This window comes from Lemur catta, chromosome X, assembly GCF_020740605.2.
Source record: "Lemur catta isolate mLemCat1 chromosome X, mLemCat1.pri, whole genome shotgun sequence".
NCBI lineage: Eukaryota > Metazoa > Chordata > Mammalia > Primates > Lemuridae > Lemur > Lemur catta.
Window position 1 is genome coordinate 62,780,739 of NC_059155.1, and position 26,827 is coordinate 62,807,565.

At 38.1% G+C, this 26,827-nt stretch overlaps 1 protein-coding gene across 2 annotated transcripts in view; it reads right to left on the reverse strand.

Annotated features, from left to right (window-relative positions):
- Positions 1–2,558: 2,558 nt before the first annotated feature.
- GLRA2 (glycine receptor alpha 2) overlaps positions 2,559–26,827 on the reverse strand; it is a 177,339-nt gene continuing 153,070 nt past the window's right edge. For both annotated transcript variants that reach the window (XM_045537961.1, XM_045537962.1), the window contains one exon: positions 2,559–2,939. In XM_045537961.1, the coding sequence (XP_045393917.1) occupies positions 2,661–2,939 (279 nt within the window). In that variant the 3' untranslated portion in view covers positions 2,559–2,660. The remainder of the gene's footprint in view (positions 2,940–26,827) is intronic.

The following is a 26,827-nucleotide window of genomic DNA, read 5'->3' on the forward strand; positions in this document are numbered from 1 at the left end:
ACAATTTTACTCTTGAACTATTTTCCTTCAAATACTATTGCAAAAGAAAAATGTCCTAAATAAAATCTCTAACACCATTATAGGGGGATTATCTGTTTTACCAGAATATGTGGCACTCAAAATATTGTCTCTGAGATTTTATCTTATTTATATAATCCAAATTAGGGCACTTAATTCTTTCCACTGAATGTAGACTAGAACCAGAGAAAAGTCAAGAAGCCCTCTTGCCATCCAGGATGCTTTTGCCTATTTGAGTGGCTGGCAGATATGTTTAGAGGTGAATCTCTTTTCAATTTTCTAATGGGGTGATTGTGCCTCCTACAAAATTATATGGTACATACATTTATTAAACATGACCAGTTAACTTAGGCTTTTCTCCCTAAACTGACTCCCCACCCTGCCGTATACAGCATCCAGGGTTTTTCCTAGAACACTTGTGGGGTCAGGCCCATCTTTGGGAGGCCTTAATTTTACTGTTTTGCAGAGGAAGAAAAAGAATTGAAAACAAACACTTCACCTTATTTGTTTGGAAAGGAATGAGCAATAAGACAGAAGTAGTGGTTTAGGAATGATGCAAAAAGCATGTCATTGAACTTGCCAAGGCTAGACATTATGAAGCTTCTTGCCCATAACAATAATTATTTTATTATCAATTAGTTATAGAGAACTTACTATGTGTTAGATACCATGCTACTGGCTTTATGTTGCATTTTTTCAGTCAGTCCTCCTGAAACTCTATGAAACAGGAACTACTCAGAAAAGTCAGGTAACTCATTCCCAATCACACTGTTGACAGGTGGCTGAGCTAGCCTCTCTATCTCCAAAGTTCATGCTTTTAGTCACTCTACAATAATCCTCTATGTGAAAATGATTCAATATTTGAATAGGTTTAAAAGGCCATAAACATTGACTTATGAACCCACATCTTCCTATTATGATGAATATCTTTGATTAAGGCAAACGTTCAAGCGTCAAGATGAGTTCCCTCTACTTCACTGGGGCTCTCAGAATTTTTCTTTCATCTTGAAACTCCATTCCTGACAAAATCAGGATAGGTAGCTGGATGAGTTGGTCTCTTAAGTTTTTTTTTCACCTTAAGATTTTATGATTCCTCAGTGCTTTCTATGTCTCATATGAAATACCCAGTGTTGTTATAGATTGTGCTCACAATGGCTACTAATGCTCCCATTTCCCTATTTCTACAATGAGAATAATGTATTTTTTTCTTTCTTCATGGGGATACTATAAGCATCAATAATATAATAGCTCTATAAATGTGTCAAGCTTATGAGGAAGACCAAATACAAAAATCTAAGTTATTGTTGTCATCTGAATCATTTACATTTTAATGCAAAAATGGAAAGCTTCTAGGTAAGTTTGTGGCACACTTAGCTTTATTGAAATTGAACAAAAGCTTTTTTTAAATAATCCCTTTTACAGCACATGTAAAATTTAATTATTTCCTTATATTTTTACACATTGTCTTTTGTCTGAGTAAGCAAAAATACGTCGTTTTTTTTTTTTTTTTTTTTTTACTTAAAACATGTAGCCAGGATTCAAACCATGTAGCTCTGGTACCAAAAAGGCAACAGGTTATGAAAATCACAGTACAATTTCAAAATTCTTTAAGTTAGTCAAGGATATTGAAAACGATATTCACTTAGATTGACAGTAGAAATCACAGATCAGTTGACATTAGGACTATTAGTTACACCTACAATGAGAGCAGAAATGGAAAGTTCAAGCTAATCTGAGCTACACTGTTCAGGACACACCATCTCCATAAATACTGTGGCCGAGTGGCTGCAATGGCTAAATCACACTTGGGCACTTGAAGTTGCACATAAGTATAGCCAAAGCGAAAAAATATATATAGTGTGCTAACTTGGTTCTAAAATAAAATGAGCACTTTTTTTAAAGAGGGTATACTATCAAATCAATTACACGATACATAATTTAAACTCCAAATTTACATCCAGGAGAGAAAAATAATATTAAAATACACACCTAACAGACAGTAATATAGAAATTTGTTCTTTGTCATTCGTGTTTATTTGTTGTTTTTCTGGATAAGTAGAAATAATTTACAACCCACAAAAGGACTTCTCAGGTGAAACACTAATCACAGACATGGTAAAGAATGTAGCTTAGGAGGCTTGTTTTAAAAACGAGGCAGCATTTTCCTGAAAAAGTTTGGTCCTCAACTCACTATAGGCTAGTCACTATGGTCAGATGGTAAGCATTTTCAAGGAGTGTGTGTGTGTGTGTGTGTGTGTGTGTGTGTGTGTGTGTGTGTATTTTAAGCTAACTTGTCAGTACCAGAATTAGTCAAAGCCAAACCAAACCAAAAAAGTAAACAGCGTTCTAGAACTTGACCCTGCATATCATATCTGATTGATGCGTCATCTGAAAGAACAATGCTAAAGACTATGGAAGGGAATTATGCTCACGTGATTCTGCAACACCTTAATTTTATGCAGTTTTCTTCATTGCCTGCATAACTTGTCTTTTTTCATGTAGGTGCCAGGTAACCCACCCCCATGATCCTCCCTCCCCCCTCCCTCAATCTTCTCCTCCGTCAAAGTGATATAAAGACAATTTCACTGTGTATTTACAAGCACAATGCTGAGGCAAGAAGGTCCCAGGTCTGTAGGGCACATCTATTTCTTGTGGACATCTTCATGCCGAATGATCTTATATGTGATCCAGTAAAAGATGTTGAAAATGAGAAAGGCCAATGGGAAGGCAGCTCGAGATATCGTGTCAATCCTTTTTGCCCGGTCCACAAACTTCTTCTTGATGGCGTCTGCATCTTTTGGGGGTTGTGGGACCGGGTTGGCAGGTGTGGCCTTGACAGCTGTTCCATCTTTCGCTTGGAGGCAGTGACCCATCCCATAACCACTGAAATTAAAACGACTTTCACGAGTAACGTCTTCTTCCTGGGAGAATAAAGACAGAGGAAGCACAGATTGGTTGTCAGTCAAGTTAGATGGAAGATGCTTAAAATTTTTCAAAAGTAAAAGGATAAATCACAGTTAACTGGTGATGTGGGAGGCTTTTGGAATAGGGAGTTCTTTTTCAAGTTCAACTCAATTACTCATGGAACAGATACAGTTCATTAACTTTTCAGGCTGAGAAATTAAGGGTAAGAATAATGACTTTGTGGTCATTTTACTTAACTAACAAACAGAAACACCTACAATATATTCAGTACTGATTTTCCCAAAATCTAGTTTATTAATCCATCGATTCAAACAGACTGTTTTAAAGCCAGTTCTCCAAATCCCAGTATTATACTGTAAATCTATGAAGAAGACTGTTCATTCATTCATTCATTCATTCAAAAAACATTTACTGAGTCCCTGCTGTGTGCTTGGTCCTGAGTAAGGAAATTCTAGTGTTGTGGCCTGTTCACAGCCCAGTTCCTACATTAACACTAGCTTTAATGTTAATGTTAAATATAAGATGAACCCCTTAAATGTACACCTGTTTCCCCTCCAGCCCCCTAGTTCATCTCAGTTATATAGCAGAGATTAAATATTCATTATTTGGTGTAAATATTTTCACTATGGCTAATTTTTTCCTGTGTCAGTTTTTAACATTGATTATTTGGCTAGTGAATCATCTCTACCATATTTAAACATGTGTCATTTTAGCTGATGTCAGTGATATTTTGTGTTGATTTTTTTCTACATGAATTAGATAAAAGACTGAAAAATTGTATTTATTCCTCAGCATAAATGGCAAATAGCCTTAGAGACAAATGTATGGGATCCAGGTGTGTGGTTGGGTCAAAGAGGGAGCCCAATGGTGGGGTTGTAAATGTGGGATTGAAATGACCTGATTCATAACAATTTAGCTGTAAATAGCCATCAATTAAATCATTTTCTGTAACTAGATTACTGCCTTCCACAATACTGTGCAACCCCTTTGAGTCACCAGAAGTGCTAAACTCTTTATCTTTCCAGATAATAATGGTTATGTTTCCCAAAAGACAACAAAACTTGGTATTAATTTTATTTCATGAATGTTTACTGCATGTCAGTAATGCCTTCAGCCACATATAAAAGATATACTAAATGAAGGACTTATAATATGAATGACAGCTCAACTATAACTCAAATAGTACGACAATGACAAATTGTATTTCGTGTACTGAAATGAGTTTTGTAAGTTCAATAGCAGATCTCCAGAGAGGTAAGAAAGGTGAGAAGAGCTATTTCAGTTAATTATACTTCATCATGTGCAAAATGGGGAGTGTGCAGTTTAAAGAGAAGTGCAAGGACTTCAGAATGGGTAGATTAGATTATATTAGGTCATTAAGTATGAAATGTCCTACTTCCTTAAGTACTAAGTTTGACGGTTGTTATCTCTGTCATTTCACTTTGAAATTTCTTTTTTTTTTTTTTTCCCTATTGTGAAGGTACATCCTCAGTCTTTCAAACACGTGTTTTGGCTTGTGATTATATTTCACATTTTTTTTAGAGCAATTTTTGTGAAACCATGGATAAATCAAAAATTCATGTTATTTTTGAATATGAGTTCCATCATGGAACCAATGCAGTGCAGACAGCTCGAAATATCAACGAAGTGTTTGGGAAGGATGTGGCTAATGAATGCACAGTATGTCAATGGTTTGAGAAGTTCCATTCTGGTGATTTTAATTTTGAAAGTGAGCCATTTGGGTGACCTGAGACCAAGGTGAATAATGATGAGTTGAAAACCAGTGGAAGCAAATCCATCTCAACCCATGCGTGAATTAGCAGCAAGGTTTGATGTTACTATTCTAACAAGATTGGAGCATTTGAAACAAATGGGCAAGGTAAAGAAGCTGGACAGATGGGTACCTCATGAATTAAACGAGCATCAGAAGAGAAATCGTCTGGAAGCTTGCCTTTCTTTGCTGTCATGACATAAAGGTGAACCATTTCTACACTGTATTGTTATGTGTGATGAAAAATAGATTCTTTTTGACAATCACAAGCATTCAGCACAATGGTTGGATAAAGATGAAGTGCCAAAACACAGTCCAAAACCAAATATTCATCAAAAATGCTAATGGTATCTATTTGGTGGTACATGGCTGGTATTATCCACTATAGCTTCATGAACCTGGTCAATCGATTACAGCAGATATCTACTGCAACCAATTGGACAAAATGATGAGGATGCTTGCAATTAAGCAGCTGAGATTGGTCGGTAGACATAGGTTAATCCTCTTGCAAGACCACATGTTGCAAAAAACAGTCCTGCTCAAACTACAGAGGCTGGACTTGGAAACTCTCTGTCATCCACCATATTCATCAGACCTTGCACCAACTGACTACCACTTCTTCCAGGCTTTGGACCACTTTTTGCAAGGAAAAATATTCAGTTCTCAACAAGCTGTGGAAAACGCCTTTCACGATTTCATCGCCACTTGCTCTCCAGGCTTCTCTGCTGCCGTTAGGATGGCAAAGCTGCGTCGATAGTTTAGGTACATACTTTGATTAATTGTACTGCTTCTTATTTGAGATATAATAAACTAAACTTTTGATTCAAAATCAGACATTTCATATTCAATGACCTAATAGTATATGTGCTCAGGTGAGTAGCTGCAGAACCTGGAAGGGAGGACAGATTGGCTTCCATGTGGCTGAAGGAGCTTGGGAAATTTCACCCCAGAATATGACTGCTTTGTATAAAGAATATTTTGAATTAAAGGCCATTGGAGATTTTAAAAAAGCACTGGAAGGGGGTTTTCCTCTATCTGCATAAATAGGACTGACCTTTCCTCTATCTGTATAAACTAGGCTGACCTGATCAAAAGATCAAAGGGGGCACTTGACTTCCCTTCCTCTCCCTGTTATCTCTATATATTGCAGGAAAGAAAATCAAGAATGCAAGTAGACCTGGCTTAAATTATTTTAAACACAATATCTGTCTCTCAGGTTAATGTAATTTGCAAAAAAAGAATATTTACAAGTCAATCTGTCTCCCCATCCATTTGTCCTTCCTAGCACCCTTTGTCACCCCTAAACAGAATTACCTGTACTCCATATTTCCCCTCCCCTCCCCTCCAAAAGGACAGGTATAAAAATATCTGAACTTCATTGGGATATTGGGTAATTACTCTTGCAATTCTCCCCATGCGCATGGTATTGGTAAATAAACCTTTCTATTATTAATCTGCCTTAATTGTGAGTTGATCTTTCAGCGAACTTTTGGGGAAAAGGCAAGTTTCCCCTCGCCCCTATATGGCTCACTTAGCTAGATTAGTACTCACGTGCCACTTCTCTCTGTGGGAGGCATATGCAGCCTGAAAATGAAAAAGAGAATTTAACAAAGTCCTTGGGGCCTTTGGTTTATCAAGATTGCCTGTTGTGATACAGTACCTCTGGTGAGGCCAGCCCTAAACATGGCTGAATATTTTATTGCAACCTGGCAATGACTTGGAATTTGAGCTGGAGAGATAGCAAGTGTGAATAATTGCCAAACACTACATGTTATCCTTCACCATGTAGATTTGATCTCTAGGAAAATCAGGCTAGAAAACAGAAGGCTCATTTATTTGATACGTTGGTAGATCTTATTAATGAATGTACCTAGTATTACCAATAAAAGACATTAATTATAACCTTTAATCAGCCCAGGTATATCACAAAAATCAGGCCAAAGCTCTTGTAAAAAGTAACTGTAAAACTACTACTTTATAAAGTCATCTTTCTAATAATTTTATTTATATGGTATTGTCCTACACAAATTGGCTCAAGGCATTCTAATTTCTTAACAAAATGTAATAATGGATTTTTTTGTTCAACCATTAATTATTGAGTGTTGCTTGTTTGACAAGCATTGTGCTAGGTGCTGGGAGACAGTTTATGAAGTTGGACAAGGGCTCTAATTGCATGGAGCTTTCAGAAGCTGGAAGAAGCTGACCTAAAGGTATTATCATATAAAGAAACTAACCAAGAAAATCCAGCCTGACATCTGAGTTCTTCCATGTGCTCAGCTATATAGACTTAATATTGAAGACTTAAATTGGACTCAGATTCAAATATTAAATCTGTTTTCTTTGCCTTAAAATATGAATGATATATTTTATGGGTACAAAAGTTTCAAATAAGTGAAGTCTTTCATAATCATTATAGTGTCATCATAACTATCTGAATACTTATTCAGTGCTTAGTGAGAAAAGGAAGCATACAGGAGGAGGGGACTTGTTTGTGACATGTGTTATAGTCAGTATTGGACCTTCCAACTACTGCTAATTGCTAATTAGATTTCAACCCGTATGTGAGTGAAATAGAAATGGTGCCAATTGGTTTAGCAAAGAGAGATCCAGTTTGGGAATTCGGATACTATGGTTCTAGGCCTGGCTCCAAGGCTTATAAGCTGTGTTGACTTTAGGTAAGCTACTTATTCTTTCAAGGCCTCAGGGACCTCATACCAAAAATGTCAATCTGCATTAGATCTGTGGGTTTCACCTTTGGCTTCTGGAGAACTACAAATACATGTATGCCCGCCTCCCCTCTTAACCCCTTCCAGACCAATTGAATCAAAATTTGTGGGGATGAGAATTTAGGATCTATATTTTTAAAAATCCAGTAACTCTAATGTAAAATGTTGGAAACCAGTATCCTAGATGAGTTCTAATGTCCATCTCTAAAATGTACAACCTATTCTATATTATTAAGTCTAAAATTACTTTTCAAAGGGAAACAACCCTTCACAATACATTTCCCCTTATCTGCCCAAATTTACTTTGCTGTGTTTTCTTTCCGTATCTGTAAAATCTTGCAAATTACAGTTCTCATCTCTGTAAACAGTTAGAAACTCATGATTAAGCATATAGTTCACTGCCTGAGTGAGATAAGGTTCTTTAAAAATTCCTAAGCCCCTAAAGAAATAGAAAGGGTAGGTAGGTAGTAAACTGTGTTTAGCACACAAAACAAAAGTAAACACAAATGTACATGTTCACATTTCTTTTCAGACTGACTCATTTGTTTAATTTCTATAATCTTTCCCCACATACTGTGAATGGACAGCGGAAGAGATTAACTCATCCACTCATTCAATTAACTACCAGAGCTAGAATAGAAGGATGCCAGGTTAGAATCTCATTATGTTGTATATTGCCATGCAAACTGTGGGTGCTTAATAAACGTTTGCTGAATAACAAACAAAAGGGAATTTTAAGAGGGTTTTCCCTGTGCTTGAAAATACTTTCCTCATTCATTCAACAGCATTTCAAATTATGCTTCTGAGCATAGTTACAGCTAATTAAATCAATTCTTTAAAATTCTCTGCCACAAAAATAAATCTGTTGTGGGTAGAAATTATCCATTTAATTTTTCACATGCAGGAAGTATAAATGCTAGTTTAAGGGTCTTCTTGTTTACCATTATGATTCATTCAATGCCTTTTAAATATAGAACCTTAAATTATTCACATCAAAGGGTATGGTTTTGACTTAGAAAACATAACTAAACCAATTTGAAACTTTTGGGATATAATAAATGACTGACTTTCTGACAGGTTCAGAATAAAATGTTATGGTAATATGGTAAGACTCCTATAGGAGGGCAAAATAGAGATGAGCTTGAGTCATGGATAAATTGAAGCTAAAATAAAGAACAATCTGTAGGCATAGCTCAGTTGAGCATATTCACAGGGCAAGTCAGGTCCTCCCAGTAAGGGAAAAATTTTAAGCATGTATTCTCCATTTCTTCTAATTAGCTAGGAATCCAATTAGTTAATTATCCATCATCCACTGTCTTCAGTAACTGAACAGTAAACACTTCTAGCTGACCCTGTTTTGTTATTCACTGAGTAGTCAAATTCTGACAGAAAATAAATCATCTGGTCAAAGTTTCAATATGTGCAATTTTTATATCCTACTTTGATAAGATTTCCTTAAATCCTATCTTCTGTATGAAGCACTGCCATGGCACTATGCAATTTGTTTGAGATTTATTATCTAACTTTATTTATTTTATGTATCAGTTTTACTTATTATAAAATTTACTCATTCTTGTGTTTGGAGTACTTCTTGTCTAGATGTGAATTTGGACCTAAAGCTCACCAGAATTGCACTGTATTAATAGTAAATTGTTCGCCATAAGCAAAATATTTCAATATAATTAAAGAACATGGTACTTATAAAAGATTTTAGTAATGTCCATATTTCTGATTTTTCTCTTATGCCATAGAGAGGAGGAAATAAAAGGACTCCTAAAAAGTAGGATAGGGGAAAATTCTTTCCATTGCATTTCTCACCCAGATTCTTTGATTGGACCGAGTCTCCCTTCTGTTGGAACAGGAAATTTCTCAGCTGGAACTGACGGTTGTAGAGAGCCTCAATCAATGCAAGGACATAATGGACTCTCCAACCCTCCTTAGGAAACAGTGTGAGTCCAAATACAATGGGTTTTCACCAAAAAAGTCCCCTGAGCAAATGATGGCTAGATGGTGCTTAATCACGAACCTGGCAAATGTCCATTACCTAGATGTGAAAAGAATGGCCTTGGGAAATTCTCTTCAATTCTAAGGCCTCACTTCCCTCCTCTCTATCATGGGGACTTGGAAATAGACATGAATAATAAATAACATTTATTGATTATGACTATGTACCATGAACTTAATACTGCAGTCAGTTCTATCACCAAACTGACCCTACAAGTCACATGTCTCCTAGAGAAGCTGAGGTCAAGAGAATTTATGTGGCTTCCTACAGTTATATTGCTAGTAAATATTGCAGCTGAGATTCAAATTCAGGTCTGTCTCATTCCCAAATTGTCTGATTCCAAAGACTCTAAAAATATTTGATTTGTGTGAATTTTTGCCCCTATCAAACCCCAAATGGCTTTCATTCAAGATTATGGATGAAGAGTCTGACTGAGTTTTGCAGAACAACAAAGGTGAAATAAAGTAAACCAAATATATCCCAATGTTGCTTAATGACGTATGATAAAATGAGTTAAAACTGTCAAAGTGTCATTTTGGGCAGATTGTGAAAAGCAATTCTTCTGTAAGAAGAGTATATTAATGTACCATTTCTTTTTCAATGCAGCATATTTTTGTCATTGATTTTTAAAGAAGGAACTTTTGGGATTTATTTCTTGAGCACCTGTCGTTAATTTTCATATTTTTAACAAATGTTTATTGGGTACCTATTATGGGCCAGTTATGTGGTGGAGATACAGAAGTGAACAAGACGAAAGTCTCTGATTTTTTGGACTTTATATTCTAGAGGAGAAAACAGTAACAAGTAAGCAAATTATATACACACACAAACATATACATCTCCACATACATATATATACATGCATAATACATGTATGTGTACATATACACATGAGACACACACACATACACACACAGAGGTAATGATGGGTGCTTTGAAGAAAAACAACTGAGGTAAGAGACTTAAAGAGAGGTGAGTGGCAGAGAAGTGGATATTTAGATTGAGTGGTCAGAAAAGACCTGCAGAGATACCAGGCACTGTGCCATGTGCTGAGGATCCAGCAAAAGGCAAAATAGATCCAATTCTTGCTTTCAAGGCATTCAAAACCTTGAGATGAAGGCAAACATTAATAAAATCACATGAATGTATAATTATTATGATAAGGGCTCTGGAGAAAAATTATAGGATGCTATGAGAGCCTATTGAAGGGGGATGTGGTCTAATCTCACAGATAAGAGAAGTTTTTCCCTGAGGAAGTGTTATTTCATTAGAGATCTGAAAAATGAGAAGCATTATAGAGGTAAAGGCAGGATTGGGAAGTGTCTGTAATTGAGGGATGCGGTTGAGGCCTAGCACACAGGGCAAAAGTGGGGTGAGACCAGGTTTCAGAAATGACTCAGGGGCAAGATTATATAGAGGGCCTTGTAAAGTACTGTGTCTATATGGAGCTTTATTTTATGAACCAAGAGGAGATATTGCAGGCTTTTAATGGGGATTACATGAGATAATCAGATTAACATATTGAAATAAACATGTTGATTGCAATGTAGATGACTGGAGGAAAGCAAAAGTGAATCTTCTATCTAGGAAGACTAGTTAGAAGGTTCTACAGCAATGTTTAAGATGAGACATTAATGATTTGCACTAGGGGTGGTGGTGTAGGTAGAGAGCCATGTGCCAATTTGAGATATGGAGGGACAATTAATAGGTCTTAGAGATGGATTAAAAGCTGTCTAAGTTAACCTCCAACTTAAAGTACTAGATGGATAACAGTGCTATTCAATGAGAAAGAAGATACTGAAAGAGTATCATATTAGGTTGGGGGAAGGTAATGTTGTGATTCAGGTGCCCTTGAGACATTCCAATGGAGACATAGAGTAGGTGATTGTATGGACAGTCTGTAAGAGAAGAGTTCTCACCTGGAGATATAGACTTGTTATATGTTAATGCATGACTGGCAATTTTTTCTACCTAAAACTGTTGCAAGGCATAAAAATATTGAAGGTGACTTATGCTAAGATCAACCATTAGCCAAGACACTTAAAATTCGTCTTTTAAATACTCATTGACTTCTTCCCATATATAGCAATACTTGGAAATAATTTTGGATTTGTAATAAATCCTTAGTCTGATGCTGAGGATAAAATGAAATTATAAGTATCATTCTGCAGGTCAGTTGAATATTCCAAAGCAAACTTTATGGAGTGGCCATGGTTTGGTGTTGAGGGTTAGGGTCGAGACACGAGAACCCCAGGAGTGGGACAGGACTTTGCCAAAGAGCAACTTGTGGACATGTCAGTTCACTGAGCAAAAGCTGTTCGACCTTGAGGGGGACATTACACTGATCAGGGATATCTGCAAAAGGACAGCCTGGATGTCTTCAAATGGACTGGGCTTGTAATCCAAAGGCGAAGAATGATCAAAGGATGTCAGCCCAGCAGATAAGAACAGTTTGCTATCGTAAGCCTGAGGCAATATTCCTATCTCTCTCCTGAGTTTATGTCTCGGTAAATGAGGAACTAGATAAAGTAGAAAGAAGATTTCTTTGTTCCCATTTAGATTATACGCCCTACTGCTAACCCACGAGCTTTTCACATGAAATCATTGTAATCCATAACATGAAAAAGAGAAAAAAACTGGTGCTAGACTTTAGTCAGTACCACCTGGCTCACTTGAATGCTGGTGGTCCCTGACCTCCCCACACCCTTTCACCTTACTTTTTGTGTCTGTATCTTTTTCTCTCCCATCTCTTGCAACGCACACTGCCCGGGGACCCAGTTATATCGGGGGCGTGGAGAACCCCCCCAATAGTTTGGGTCATGTGATGTGATCCCCTACACTCATCCTACAGAGCCCTTTCAAACTGGTCTGTGGATGGCATAGTAGCATATTGGCAAAGCAAAGAGAAGAGAAGCAGTTCCCACTTCTTTCTCCTCTGTATGCTTCCATCTGTCATTTGGAAGTCACAGCCTGTATTACATTGTGTTTGCCAAAGATGGCCACAACAATATCTCCTATCCCATGTGGTTTTTCTGCAATGTATTATTAACACTCTTTCCATTGAGACAAGGGGCCTATCTCCCCCTTGAGTCTGAGTGAGTTTGTGACTTGCTCCTAATCAACAGAATATAGTAGAATGACACTAAGTAACTTCTGAGGCTAGGTCATAAAAAGTGAAGAAGCTTCAACCTGGTTAGCTGGAACTTGTGCTTGGAACCATGAGCCACCATGTCAGCTGTCTGGCTGCCTTAAGACCATCATGCTATAAAGAACTCAAACTAGCCCATGTGGAGATATAAAATGGAGAATCCCTGAGGCTACATGAAGAGAAAGATGCCTGGCCAGTTCCCAGCTGTTCTAGCTCCAGCTACTGTCTGACTGCACCCAAAGGATAGACCCAGAGCCAGAACTGCCCAGCTGAGATCTTCCCAAATTCTTGACACACCAAAAGTGTGGGAGACAATAAACTGCTTGTTGTTGTTTTAAGCCACTAAGATGTTGGATGATTTATTATGCAGTAATAGATAGCTGCATAGATAATTGATGCTGTATAAAAAATGTAAATGTGGTGGTCTTTGGGACCAGGCAGGAGGCAGAAGGTGGAAGGGCCTCAAGGAGATTGTTGGAAAACTGGGAGGAGAGGAAAGCAGTTGTTATTGAAAGGTAGAGGATACTGGAAGGTTTACTAACACTATTTCCTGTAGTAATGTGGAAAATAGAAAATATACATAATAAGCCTGATGATCTAGCTAAGAAGATTTCCAGGCACAGTATTGAGGATACTGCTTGGCTTTTAGCTGCTGATACCAAACTGAGAGAGGACAAAGAAGAACTGAAGAACAAGCTATTAAATGTCCAAGTAGAAGTTGGAGGAAATGTAAAGAATCTGGAATAAGTCTTCTTAGCCTGCAAAGGGTTCTCAAATAAGAATGGGTCTCAGGGGAAATACCATATCCAGGGCGAGTCTGTAAGATTCTTTGTTAATGCTTGAGAAATATCTAAAGTAGCACCTCATAAGCTTTTTCAGACAGACAATAGGCCTTATAAGGATAAGAACATGCCAGGAGTTAGCTACTCTCCCAGCAAAACAGGTCCCAGGCAGGATCATCACAAGAGATCTGGAAATAATAGAGACAGAGACAAAGTATAGTTTAAAGTGATGGGGAAGTCAGGGGTCCTCCAGCATTCCCATGAACCAGGAGGCCCTGAGTGAAATCCCCTATCAGTATTTATTGGTACAGCAATTAGTTGTTGGTGGTTACAGATTTGTGTGTACAGATCATTTGTTTAGGCTTCAAGGCTCCCCAAAGTTTTCTAGAGATCCCTTAATTAATTCTATGTCCGTGAGAAAACGGTTACAAAATTTTTCTAATATAAACTTCTTAAGTCCTAAGAATAGACTTAGCTGAGTATACAAGTTAAACATAAAATTGCCAATTAACAGAAAAGCTAAAGCAGAAATATAGAGACCATATATTTCTTTATCTAGTTTCTCACTAATTGAGACATGTGGTCAGGAGTGAAGTAGGAACTGTCCTTGAAGCTAATTGGTTTTAGCTGCAGGTGTCTGCTGGGCTGGCATTGTTTGATCAGTCCTTAGCCTGTGACCCCATGCTGAGCTCTGCCTTGCACAAGCTCCAGGCGCTGGCCTGCAGGTTTCAAGACAGGCGTTGCCTTGCATTCGCCCCTGATCGGTGATGTGCCCCACCTTGTTGCTAAGCAGTTTCTGGTCTGTGAACTAACACATTCACAGATTCCTTCAAGGCAAAGCCCTGCAAAACTCCTGAAACTTTACATGTCTCTTAATTCTATATTCCAACAAGAACATGCCTTGGAGATTCTCTCCTTTAAACAATCAGCTTCTAAGAATATTAATGGTATTGGGCCACAGTGGCCTCATAGGGAGCCCAAAGTAACAAGGGCTTATCTTTTTTTTAAATTGACAATAATCATATATATTTATGGATTACAATGTGATGTTTTGATATATGTTTCATTGTAGAATGATTAAATACAGCTAATTAACATATCCATCACTTCACATACTTATCATTTTTTTGTGGTAAGAACATTTAAAATCTCTTTTAGCAGTTTTGAAATATACAATACATTATTATTAACTATGTGCAATAGATATCTAAAACTTACTCCTCCTGTCTAACTTAAACTGGGCTTATCTTGAAGAGATTTGCGGGCATAGCTTTTGTCTAATGAAAGGAATTATAATCTGAAAAAGACTCTGTAGCTACCTACTGGTTTTCAGTATTAATTTACTTTTTTTCTTTCTATTATTATTTTCTTTAATTTTGTTTTCCATTCATATTAAAGAATAGGTGGTCAGGGACTCTGGATTTTGATAGCTGATTTCCACTATTGTCTTTACTCACTAGAGAGTGAGCTCCTGGAACCTGTCAAAGTCATCTCTGTAGCCCTATTCCCTAGTACATTGCCTGCCCCCTGGTAATTGTGTTTTGAAACGATCCTCTTGATTTTGAGTAAGGGCTCAGAAAAGTGGTGCTTCCTGGGGGAGGAGAGGAAACAGCAATTGTCTCCTAGCAGATATCCCTCTTTTTGCCAATTGCAGCCCTTTCTGCAGCCTCTGAATCAGTCTTCCCCCGAAAAGAAATTCCATCCCATCCTTCTCACTTCAGATTCCATAACCAGGATGTCGCAGAGGAGCAGAGGAAATCACTACACTAGAATCTGAAAGGTTTGGGTTGAATTCACATCTTTCCCACCTCCTAAATTTGTGAGTTTGGGACAGTCCTTCAACATTTTTGCTCTTCCATCTCCTCATCTTTAAAATGAAGAGATTGAACATTTGGCCATTTTTTGAGTTTGTGAGTATAACACTGGCTACTATGTCTCATTGAGACTAATTTGTAGCTGGTTAATATGTTTAAGACTTTTTTTCCCAACCAGGGAGTAGACAGCATGCAAATAAAGGTCTTAATATCTTCTTTCTAGCCCTGCCCTAATACCTTCTGCCAGGGTCAGCTTCATGGGTGTGCATACTATGCAGTTACACAGGGCCAAGTGCTTAGAAGGGTCCTGTGCGTGGTTTAATGCTCTGCAAAAGCCATCTTGAAATTCGTAATAATTTTTGAGCAAGGTCCCTACACTTTTATTTTGCACTGGGCTCCACAAATTATGAGGCTATTCCTGCCTTCTGCTGTAGTGGAATCGATGCCATTGGCCCCCTGCTTCCATTCCCAGGCTTAATACTTTTCAACAGTTTCTTATATCTTAATAACCACACCCAAGCTTTTTTGTGTGACATTCGAGGACCCCTATGTCCTGCCTTATACTTACTTCTCTCATAGGATTCCATGACCTTTGACTTTGTTCAAGTGCTTCCCTTTGCATAGAATACCCATCATGTCTTTTCACCTGGAGAGCTCCTTCATGTCTTTCAAGATTTCACTCTGCCATTATCCCATTCAGGATGTCTTTGCTTGATCCCTGAACCTGAGCCATAGGTTTCTCCTTAGCTCCTAAAGCATCTGGTACATGCCTTCATAATGGAACCTACTGTGTCATATTATACTCAGCTATTTACATTGTCTGCCTCTTTCATGTAACTTTCAACTGCAGGGACCCAATCTCACATATCTTGATATCCCCAGTATCTAGGGCAATACTTGGCTGAATCTTCCTACATTGAATACATATACAGTCTATGGCCATACCACCCTGAATGCACCTGATCTTGTCAGAATACATATACAGTAAATATTTAAATGAATGGCAGAAAAAAGTCTTTTGTAATATGAAAAATCATCTCCTTGCTTATTTATTATATAGCTTATTTTTGCAAATTGGATTTATATAAAATTAGGGCAAACCTAAATTCAACAATGTCACTCAAAAACTGAGGTATTTATGATCTATATTTGAAATGTTTTCCATTGTTTTTGCCTAGTATTAAGCTAGTGAGCAGCCAGATAGTGTAAAATTTAGATTTACCCTATTAAGAATTTTTGAAGAAAATGCATCCTCCTTCTTTGCAAAGAAAATAACTGGAATAACATGTACTCACCATCAAATTGGTTTCACTGATCACCACCTAAGAGCACATTTAGGAATAACAGTAATCGGGTGTTGGGCAGATGTGAGGAGGGGAGAGAATGGGTGTATGCATACATAACGAGTGCGATGCGCACCGTCTAGGGGATGAACACACTTGAAGCTCTGATTTGGGGAGGGAGGGGGGGCAAGGGAAATATATATAACCTAAACTTTTGTACCCCCATAATATGCTGAAATAAAAAAAAATAATAATAAAATAACTGGAAGAGAAAGACATGCTAGAATATAAACATTTTTAATTTATGCATCTATTTGCAATTCAAAATAATAAAGCTAGGTAAATTAAAAGTCAGTATATATTAGATATATTCAAATATTTCACCAAATAAATTAGACCTTATCAGGTATTGCCCATAACAAAAGACTAAGGTATGTTTGCATAACATTAGAGTATTTGAACTCATATGCCATTCATTTGGATTTGGCAAAGAAAGTAAAATCCCTGTAAATGTATGGTTATTATCAAACCTCAATTTTAAGTCTTGAAATTCTAATTAATGGAACATTCTCTTTACAAATCTCTTGAAACAAATTAATGCCTGTACTGTGTGCTGTGTACCATATAGCTATCATTATACAAAATCTCTTTCCTTGCCTTGCTCATACATGTTATCGTTACAAGCCTCTGCATAAAAATAAAATGGCAGCAGGACCTCTTATTCATAACAAACTTCACCCCCAGTAACAGGGGAAAATGTGTGGGCAAGGGAGAACAAACAGAACTCAGTTGTAATATGAGCAGAAATCCTGGAACTGATGTTGCCATAGCCTACAAATGGCTGAGGTGACAGCATAGGGAGTTGGGCTATGACTCCTAGTTATCCCTCAAAACCCATTTTTTAGTTTTCTCCCAGTGATGGATCTTCCTTTAGTTCAGGGTTAAGTTAAGCACTGCAAGACTATTGACATTTGGGGCCAGGTAATTATTTACTTTTGGAAACTGAGCTTTGCATTTCAGGATGTTTAGCAGCATCCCTGGCCTCTACCCACTAGATGCCAACAGCACCCCTCCCCTGAGTTGTGACACAAAAATGTCTCCAGACATTGCCAAATGTCTCCTGGAGGAGCAAAATCGCCCCTGCATGAGAATCCCTGTTTTAGCTGGTCACATGTGTGCACATGGAGAGACTGGATTTTCTAGCCTCCCTTGCAGCTATGTGGGGTTATACAACATACCTACTATCAGGAAATTGAATTAGCTCAAGCTTCAAGTCAGAATCTAATCACTTCTTGCCACCTCCAACACTACATGCTTGTCTGAGCCACCCCTTAGTGGCTCAGCAGAATCATTTCCACCAGAATTATCACAATAGTCTGCTACATGGTCCCCTGGCTCCCAACAACAATGTCTACTCTCAACAGAGCAACTAGAGGGATCCTGTTAAATTGCAAGTCAAGACATACCTTCTTCAGCTCAAAACTCTCCAGTGGCTCTCAACCTCACAAATCCTTGTAATGTCCCCTTTGCCTCTTAGATCATAACTCCTGCTGCTCTCTCTTGAACCCAGGGGTCAGCACACGTCTTCTATAACGGGCCAGATAGTAAATTTTTTAAACTTCATGGGCCATGCAATCTCTGAAATCTATACCTTTTTAATGTATATTTTGAATCTAATTTTCTATAGTAAAATATATATTTCACTGTACTTTGGACCACACCTCACCTACACCATCATATTTTTAATAGACTAGAAGTAATTATGTAAAAATAATCATTTGCTTTTCTGCTCAAAATCTATAAAGCAGAAATGTTTTCACTTAATGTCAGCTGTAGTCTTAGAGGGTAGTTTAGAAATCAATAACATGGTTGTGATATTTCAGTTCCTCAAGAGGGAAGTAATGCCTTGCATATAGAAATTCTTTCCTAGCAGTTTCTGTCAATTCTGCTCTAGCTAAAGTGTTCAAAAGACACACTAAATTCTAGGAAGCATGAAGGTGAACATATTCCATCTGGAATATGAGCTATTCGATTATTAACATCATTTGCCATCTGTTCAGGGTGCAAAGTAAACGTTGGGACTGCAGGGGACAGGTGATTAGAGGATGAACTCAGTGCTAAACTCAAAATAATAATAACAAAACCATCAATGACAAATCACACCAAGCATTTGCTTGCTTTCTAACTTGGATGATCCTGACTGCCAAATTCTCCAGGCCATTATTGTGCTTCAATCTCTCTATATATACATACATACACATTTGGTGTCAAAGTGGTTATTGTGTGGGGGATTATCTGTTGTTTACCTGGCACCACCACTACTGTAGAAGCCCCTGTCTAAGGCTGGGAAGAACTACATTTCCCAGAATTCTTTTCTTGATTGGTTCCAGGTTAGGGTTTGCCAGTGAAGGAAACTTGGAAGATTTGGAAGGTGGAAAGGAGGTAGTAGCCATTATTTTTGGGAGTTGGTGGGGGTCATATGAGGCTGCTTCATTAGACACAGTGGCATTCCAGAACTTTCTGTGGACTCCCACTTTATGATCTTACTTTAGTGGCTAGACATGGTGGCTTCTCAGATTTTTTGTAAACACCTGCTTTTCCACTCAGAGGTTCATGTTAAAGTCCCATTTTTTAACTACAGCTTTTTAGACCTTCTTTTCCCTGGTTACCCCCCCTCGTTTATATAAACCTTAATTTCTGTATTAAACTCTTTATTTTGGTAATACTTTTAGTGTCTCTGTTTTCCTGACTAAACCCAGATGGATACAGATATATCTGTACTCCAGATTTTTAACTACAACACACCATTTTAATTCAAGTTACCATAGTGTTCAATTAAGAATGGTTATCATAATGTACCAAGCGTTGGAAAGAAACAAGGATAAAGCAGATGGAGTCCTGCACTTAGTGTGGGATTAGGAAAGGGAGTCTAGAATGTGTGGAAAGAACAGTGGTTCTCACTGGGGTCAATTTTGCTCCTCAGGGGACATTTGGCAATGTCTGGAGACATCCACGGAATGCACTGCTTCTGTCAAGTTGGTATCTTTCAATCATATTGCATCTTAATCAGGAAAGATTTGTTACAAAGGACAGAAACCACTCATGGTAGCTTAAAACAAATGGGAAATGTCTTTATGAAATTACTATAAGAAAATTATTATAAGATAATCTCATGAGTTTCCAAGGATAGGGAAGTAATGCCCTATAGAGTTGAGAAGCCTGGGTTCTGGAACCAGAATTCCTGGTTTCAAATCTTGGCTCTGCCACTAACCAGTGTGAGAGCTGGGTAAGTCACTCAAACCTTTACATGCCTCAGTCTCCTCTGCAGTAAAGTGGAGATAATAGCACCTTCCTTATAGGATTTTTGAGAGGATATAGTGAGATAATGCACATGAAAAGCTTATAACAGTATATAGTGTGTGCTCAATAAATGTTAGCATGATGGTGTAAGCAGGGCTACCCAGCTCAAGAACTCCAATGAGCAAGTCGGAAAAATGAGATTATTCTCAATATCTTGGGGCTGTTATTCTTTCCTATTTCTGTTCTTCTCCTACTAGTTTACTTTACTCATGCATGTTCCAACCAGGCCACATCAGCCTCAACTTTGTGGGAACCTGTTCGGCTCAAGTTCTCTATCATCTAATTAGGGTATCAGAACCTTTGTTCAAATTCTTGAAAGAGAGAATCTCATTGATATCCCAGTTTATAGACTTTTCTTCCTGAGTCATTGGCTAGAAAAGGGGGTAGGATCATGAGATACAAACAGGACAGACTGAAGGCAGGTGGGGAGCAAGCAAACCCTTCCAGGGTGGTGAACGTTCCTGAAAGCCCACCACGTAAGGAACCATGGAAGGAAAAAGAATAAAAGGAACAAAAAATACTGGCCTTAAGAAGTAATGAGAAATAAAAAAAAAAAAGAAAGGAGAAGGAGAAGGAGAAGGAGAAGAAGAAATGAGCCTGGCTCATATGACAAGTGTTTTCAAAAGAGTGAATTCAGGCTTACAGTTGTACTAATGGCTTCTAGGGACCTAATTAGAAATAATTGGTTGATATTACAGGGAAACAGAATTCAACTCTATATGAGCACAAACTTTTAACAACTCTGTGACTGAACATGGAACATACCACCTTGGAAGGTAATGAATTCCCCATTGCTAGAGCTGGTCAAGTATTTAACAATTTGTTGGTGACACGGGATGGGTTAGGGGAGTAGGTGGTCATTTATGTATCTTCTATTTGTGGGAATTTCTAATTGTGTATAAAAATTGCTAAGGTAATAAGTCTAAGAGGGCAAACCACATTGAAGGTGCTGACCCAAGTTCAGGAAAGATGTATTCTATAAGCTATGCCCAGCTATGGCCTTCCATGACCTCTCAGAAATTTCTAGTCATTCTAATCCGGTTTTGAGAAACCCTACTCTAATCAACCACAATATTTCTGTTCATATGTATTTTCTCTTTCAATTATCTTTGGTTTGCATAATATTTTATTTCATCATTTCTAACAGTTTCAATTAAGCACCGCATCCCTTGTTGCTGTTATAATTTTTAAGAAGATTCTAATAGAGTATATAAAATATATAATATTTAATAAGAAAACTTTCCAAATAGTATCATGTAACCTTGAACATTATATAAAGAATTAGTCACTGATATGTATCTTTTTAGAGGCCAAGCATGGAGGCCGGTCTTTATATCCAGTTTTGATAGCCTAGGCAGGCCCTAGAGGCTCCAAACAATAATATCAACCTTCCAAATAGCCACCTCTTTCTTTCCTCTCTTCCTTCTCACTGCTCAGTTTCTGCTGGAAGGAGCTCAGAGGGAGGAGAGTCAATGCTGTTTGCAGTCAAAGTTTTGTGAGTTGTTTGTTTCTGCAGGGGGCTCAATAAAGTCAAGAACTAAGAACTCAATAAAAAGGATCATATCTCTGTTTGGTCTGGCTCTTGCTGCCTTCCTATCAACTTTGAAGAGATGGGTTAGGTTCATGATGAAATCACCCAGGTGTGACTTGGAGAAGTGCTAGGAGGTTTCGAGCAGTGGGGGAGTGAGGCATGTCCTGAGGAAAGAAACGTCTGTGGGCCATCACATCATTGCTTTCCACAGCTGCAGAACAAACGTATTTCTCCAGGTGAAAAAACCATAAACCTGCTTTCTCTGGCTAATCTTATTTCCTTCTGACTTTGAATCATCTTGGTAAGCTAGCTCTTCTTTGATGAATATGGACTGTAGGTTCTGTTTTAAAATTAGCAGTTACTGAAGCAGGTGAACACTGTAAACCATCAGGAGGCACTTTCCTATTGCTTCTCCTAAGGACATTCAAAGCAGTGGACTGAACCAGAAACACAGTTTATGCTCCATTTTTCTGGCTTATTATTTAGTTTTGTAGATCACCTGTGCCCTAGCTCTCTTCTACTTTCCCTGCAACCATTTGTTTGTTCATTAGCACTTTAGCTATAGCTTCATGTAAGCAGCTTTTGCAAGAGGAAAAAAGGTGGAGAAGGAAAATGGAAAATAATGGATAAAATGAGACTTTGTTTTTGTTTTTGGTGGAGTATCTGTAGTGCATTTCTAAGATATCCCCTTCTCTCTGCTTCATTACTATGGTTACCAGATTTAAGATTTCAAACAGAAAATTTGTTGGTAGGCGTAGAGGGAAGATTGATTGCAGTAAATACAGAAGACAGAGATTGGTCACAATTTGAAAATAATGCTGGTATCTGTTGATCTAATTGTTTACCAACTGAGTTTCTAGTTAAGAAGGTGTGTGTGAGGGTATGTAACACAGTACTTGGCACATAATGGGGAGTCTGCCTCCCTTCTCTTTCAAACTTATCAATGCAATAGTTGTAATCAGAGACAAAGGGAACACCTTATGTTGTTCTAAGAAGATATATTTTCATAGAAAATGGACTTAACTCCTGGGTTGGTGACTCTTTCTTTCCCCTCAGCTGTGTGCCTTGTAATAAGACAGATGTTGTGTCCAGCTGAGGATGACACAGGTTCAAGTCTGAAAACACAGGTCACTGACTGATGACCCCACTGGCTCACGGGCATCACAATCCTCAGGTGGGGGGTGTGAGTGTGGGCTGGTAAAACAAAGGTGAGGGGCTTAATGAGTTTTAGGGAGGTGCAATAGTTAGTGCAATACCTCCTGTCCCTGTCATCATAGCAACCAAATAAAGACTCCTGCCACTAGATTTGTGACTGCCTCTTGGGAGTATCCAAGAAAGTTTAAGCCTGAAATGCTCTGGTGAACTTGTTTACCTGGCCTGATCCACCCTGAAAGCACTGGCTTTCAAAACATTTTTGCTGTGAAATACCACATGATCTCACTTATATGTGGACTATAAAATAATCAAACTCATATAAGCAGACAGTAGAATAGTGGTTGCCAGGGGCTGGGGGGAGGGGAAAAGGGACAATGTTGGCGAAGGGGTGTACAGTTTCAGTTATGCAAGGTGAATAAGTTCTGGATATGTAATGTACAGCAATGTGACTATAGTTAACAATACTGTGTTGTATACTTGAAATTTTCCAAGAGGGTAGATCTTAAGTGTTCTCACGAAAGAAAGAAGTCACTACATGAAGTGATGGATATGTTAATTAGTTTGTGGCGATTATTTCACAGTGTATACATATTAAATCAAGTTGTACACGTTAAATATATATGATTTCTGATTGTGAACTAAACCTCGATAAAGCTGGAAAAAGATAAAGAAAACATGGCGTGGATGCGGAGAGACAGGAACACTCATACACTGCTGGTGGGAATGCAAACTAGTGCAACCCCTATGGAAAGCAATATGGAGATACCTTAAACAGATTCAAGTAGACCTACCATTTGATCCAGCAATTCCATTATTGGGCATATACCCAGAAGAACAAAAGTCATTCTTTAACAAAGACACCTGTACCCGAATGTTTATAGCAGCACAATTCACAATCGCAAAGATGTGGAAACAACCCAAGTGCCCATCGATCCACGAATGGATTAGTAAACTGTGGTATATGTATACCATGGAGTACTACTCAGCTATAAGAAATAACGATGATACGACATCTCTTTGGTTCTCCTGGAGAGAGCTGGAACCCATTATACTAAGTGAAGTATCCAAAGAATGGAAAAACAAGCATCACATGTACTCACCAGAAAACTGGTTTCCCTGATCATCACCTAAATGTACATCGGGGAAGGATACCAATTGGATATCAGACTGGGATGGGGGGGTGGGGGGAGGGGATGGGTGTATGCCTACATGACGAGTGCATTGCGCACCCTCTGGGGAATGGTCATGCTTGAGGGTGCAGACCCGGGGAGGTGGGGGGGGGAGGGGATCGAGGTATGAACACATGGCGAGTGCCAGGCGCACTGTCTGGAGAGTGGGAGCGGACGCGCTTGGGACTCTGACTCGGGGGGATGGGCGAGACAGGGACAATGTATATGACCTGAACTTATGTACCCCCATGATGAGCTGAAATAAAAAAAAAAAAAAAAAGAAAAAAAAAAGAAAAAAAAAAAAAAAAAGATAAAGAAAACAATCTAAGGATGCATACATAATGCACACACAGACACACACACACAAACTTTTTTGCTATGACCCAAAGTAGGAAATATTTTCCATTACCAACCAGGACACACACATACGTGTACTCCTACACACATTAATATATCTAATGGAAACAAAGTTTCACAAAGTAGTAATTATTTTTCCAAAACAGGATGCACTCTGGTATTTTCTGTTTTTTGTCCTAATTTTTACTTTTTTCAAAAATTCTGGTGGTAAGCCATTGAACTGACTTCATGACCCCCAACTCAATCACACCCCACAATTTGAAAAGTACTGCTTAAATGGACCTGATTGTTTTCTTTGCTGTCACTATTCATTCATCAAAATTTACTGTGCATCTACCAGATGACAGAAATGTGCTAGTCATGGAGAAATCTAAAAGAGAGGTATCCACCTGCATGGAAGAGTCCTGATGATGGATTTTAGTAAGAAGCTAGTAGTAAATGCTTCCATGCCTTCAAGAGCTTCTCAGGAGACAAAATCCTCTGTTACAAGAAATAAAATCTAATATTGAAGGTTTCTGAGTTCATTTCTTTGCTTATCCATTAACTGCCTCCAGGATAAAATTTTACCCTGGATTGCTTGCCTCCAGGATAAAAATGCAGAGCCTATTGGCACAAATTACAAGGCCTTTTATAATCAGACCCTAACAGATTATTCCAGTTTCATTTTCCATCATTCCTCATTACATATCGTATGCATTAGCCACTCTCTGTTCCCTCAATGGCCCAAACTTTTTCATGTCTCCATGCCTTTCCATGTGCTATTTTTTCCGTCCAGTGATTCTTTTTGACTTTTGTCTGCCTGCTGAATTACAATTCACCCTTCCATCCTCAGCTCAAATTCCAGCTCCCTCTCGGAGGTTCTCTTCCCTCCTGATTTCTGCCACTTTCTGTTAAGCCTTAGCCACAACTTTTTTCTATTCTCTTTTAAATGCTTGCATTTATTATGTTTGATTTTAACATAATCCACTTGTGAGTTGTGAGTCTCCTATGCACTAAACGATGAGCAATTAAATTAAACTAATATATCAGATAATTTAAATTAAGAGTCAGATGACATTTCATATGAGCATGAGAAGACAAGTTCACATGAAGAACTCAATTATATGATCGCAAGTAGCGGTCCATTCCTTTTCCCACAAATTTGTGTGTTGGGCTAGAACTCAGACGCCAGTGGGCTGGATTCTTAAGCAGACATAGCTGTCCATGTTTAAAGTGTCCCATATAAGAAATGGCATGGCTTCTGATGACTTAGTGCTGGGTGGTTTTCCACTTTAAGATCCCTGAGCTATGAGCCCTGAAAAGAAACTCAAAATTCACTCAGCAAACATTTCTCAAACACATAGTATGTACTGGACACCATGACAAGCTTTTCAGATTGAAAGATGTATAACAGCCTCTGCTGCTTAGAAAATTTCTGATAATATTTTCCTGAGGGTTTAAAAAAACAGGTGAAGGAAAGAGAAAAAATATTAAATGAGTATTGGTTGTGTGCAAGGCACCATTTTTCACATGCATAATCTTGCTTACTCCTAACAGCAACCCCATGAGAAAGGGCTTTATTAGACCCTTTCTACAGATGAAGAAGCTAAGACTCAGAATGGCTAGATAGACCATGGGTCCAAATTGCCCGGCAAAAACAGCACCAGCCTGGATTTGGATTCAGCCAGCTGGACTGCTGGCCCTAAATTTATGTCACTATGCCATGTTTCTCTCTCATAGTCTTATTTGCATGTTTGGAAGAGAAAAGGTACATATTTTTAAGAGGACAGGAATTCAGTGGCAAAGTTATTACAGAAAAGAGTGCTATAATGCAACATGTTCACAGTGTACTTGGCTGGGATGAAGAAGGCTGGCTTTATGACAAGGATTTTTGTAAGGTTTTTTTTTTTTTTTTCATCAATCTGTCCTAAAAGACAGGAAGTGTGAAAGAGCATTTGATGATTCTATGCTGAATTAAAGCATGTGAGGTCTGGCAGCCAGGAACTGGCTGTACAACATTCAGCAAACCTTATAAACTCCCTATGGAGATATCACTGCCAAACTGCCAAAATTTAAAGCATTTTGTGCTTTCCAGAATAAAGTTGTATGGCTATTTAGAATGATTGTTTTACTACAATACATGCATGCACAGTTTAATCTTGTTAACAAAAGGTGAAGCTCCTCACTCTGGCATGGATTCTGTTGCATGACATTTCAGATTGTTTCCTGCTTGTGTATGTGAACAAAGCACTAAAAGGGAACCTTCTCAGAGTTACAGGAAAAGATGTTTCATCTGGTTTCAATTTGCTTCCCAGCACCCACATGATAATTCTAGGCTACTGCATAGCTACTGCTAACTCTTAAGAGAAACAAAACAACGAGCAACATAGGGTTATTCTATATGCTGAAATTTTTCACAATGAAAAATAAATCAAATTTAGTGAAAAACACAAGCAGCCATAGTAATAAACTTAATATTTCTTCTCAAATTAAAAATAATTTTATTTAAAGCTTTGGAGCATTTTTCCATGTCTTATATTGTGTGCCTTGTTTTAGACTATGCATATTGCAATATGCATACATTTTAAAAATGGACTATTAGTAATATGTCCTAGAGCAATACTTCTCAAGCTTTAATGCGCTTATGACTCTCCTGGCAATCCTGTTGTAATGCACATTCTGATTCTGCAGGGCCGAGGGGGGCCTGAGAGGCTGCATTTCTAACAAGTTCCAGGTGATGCTGATGCTGCTGGTCAACTGATGACATTTTAAGAAGTGAGGCTTTAGAGCAGTTCTTAAACTTG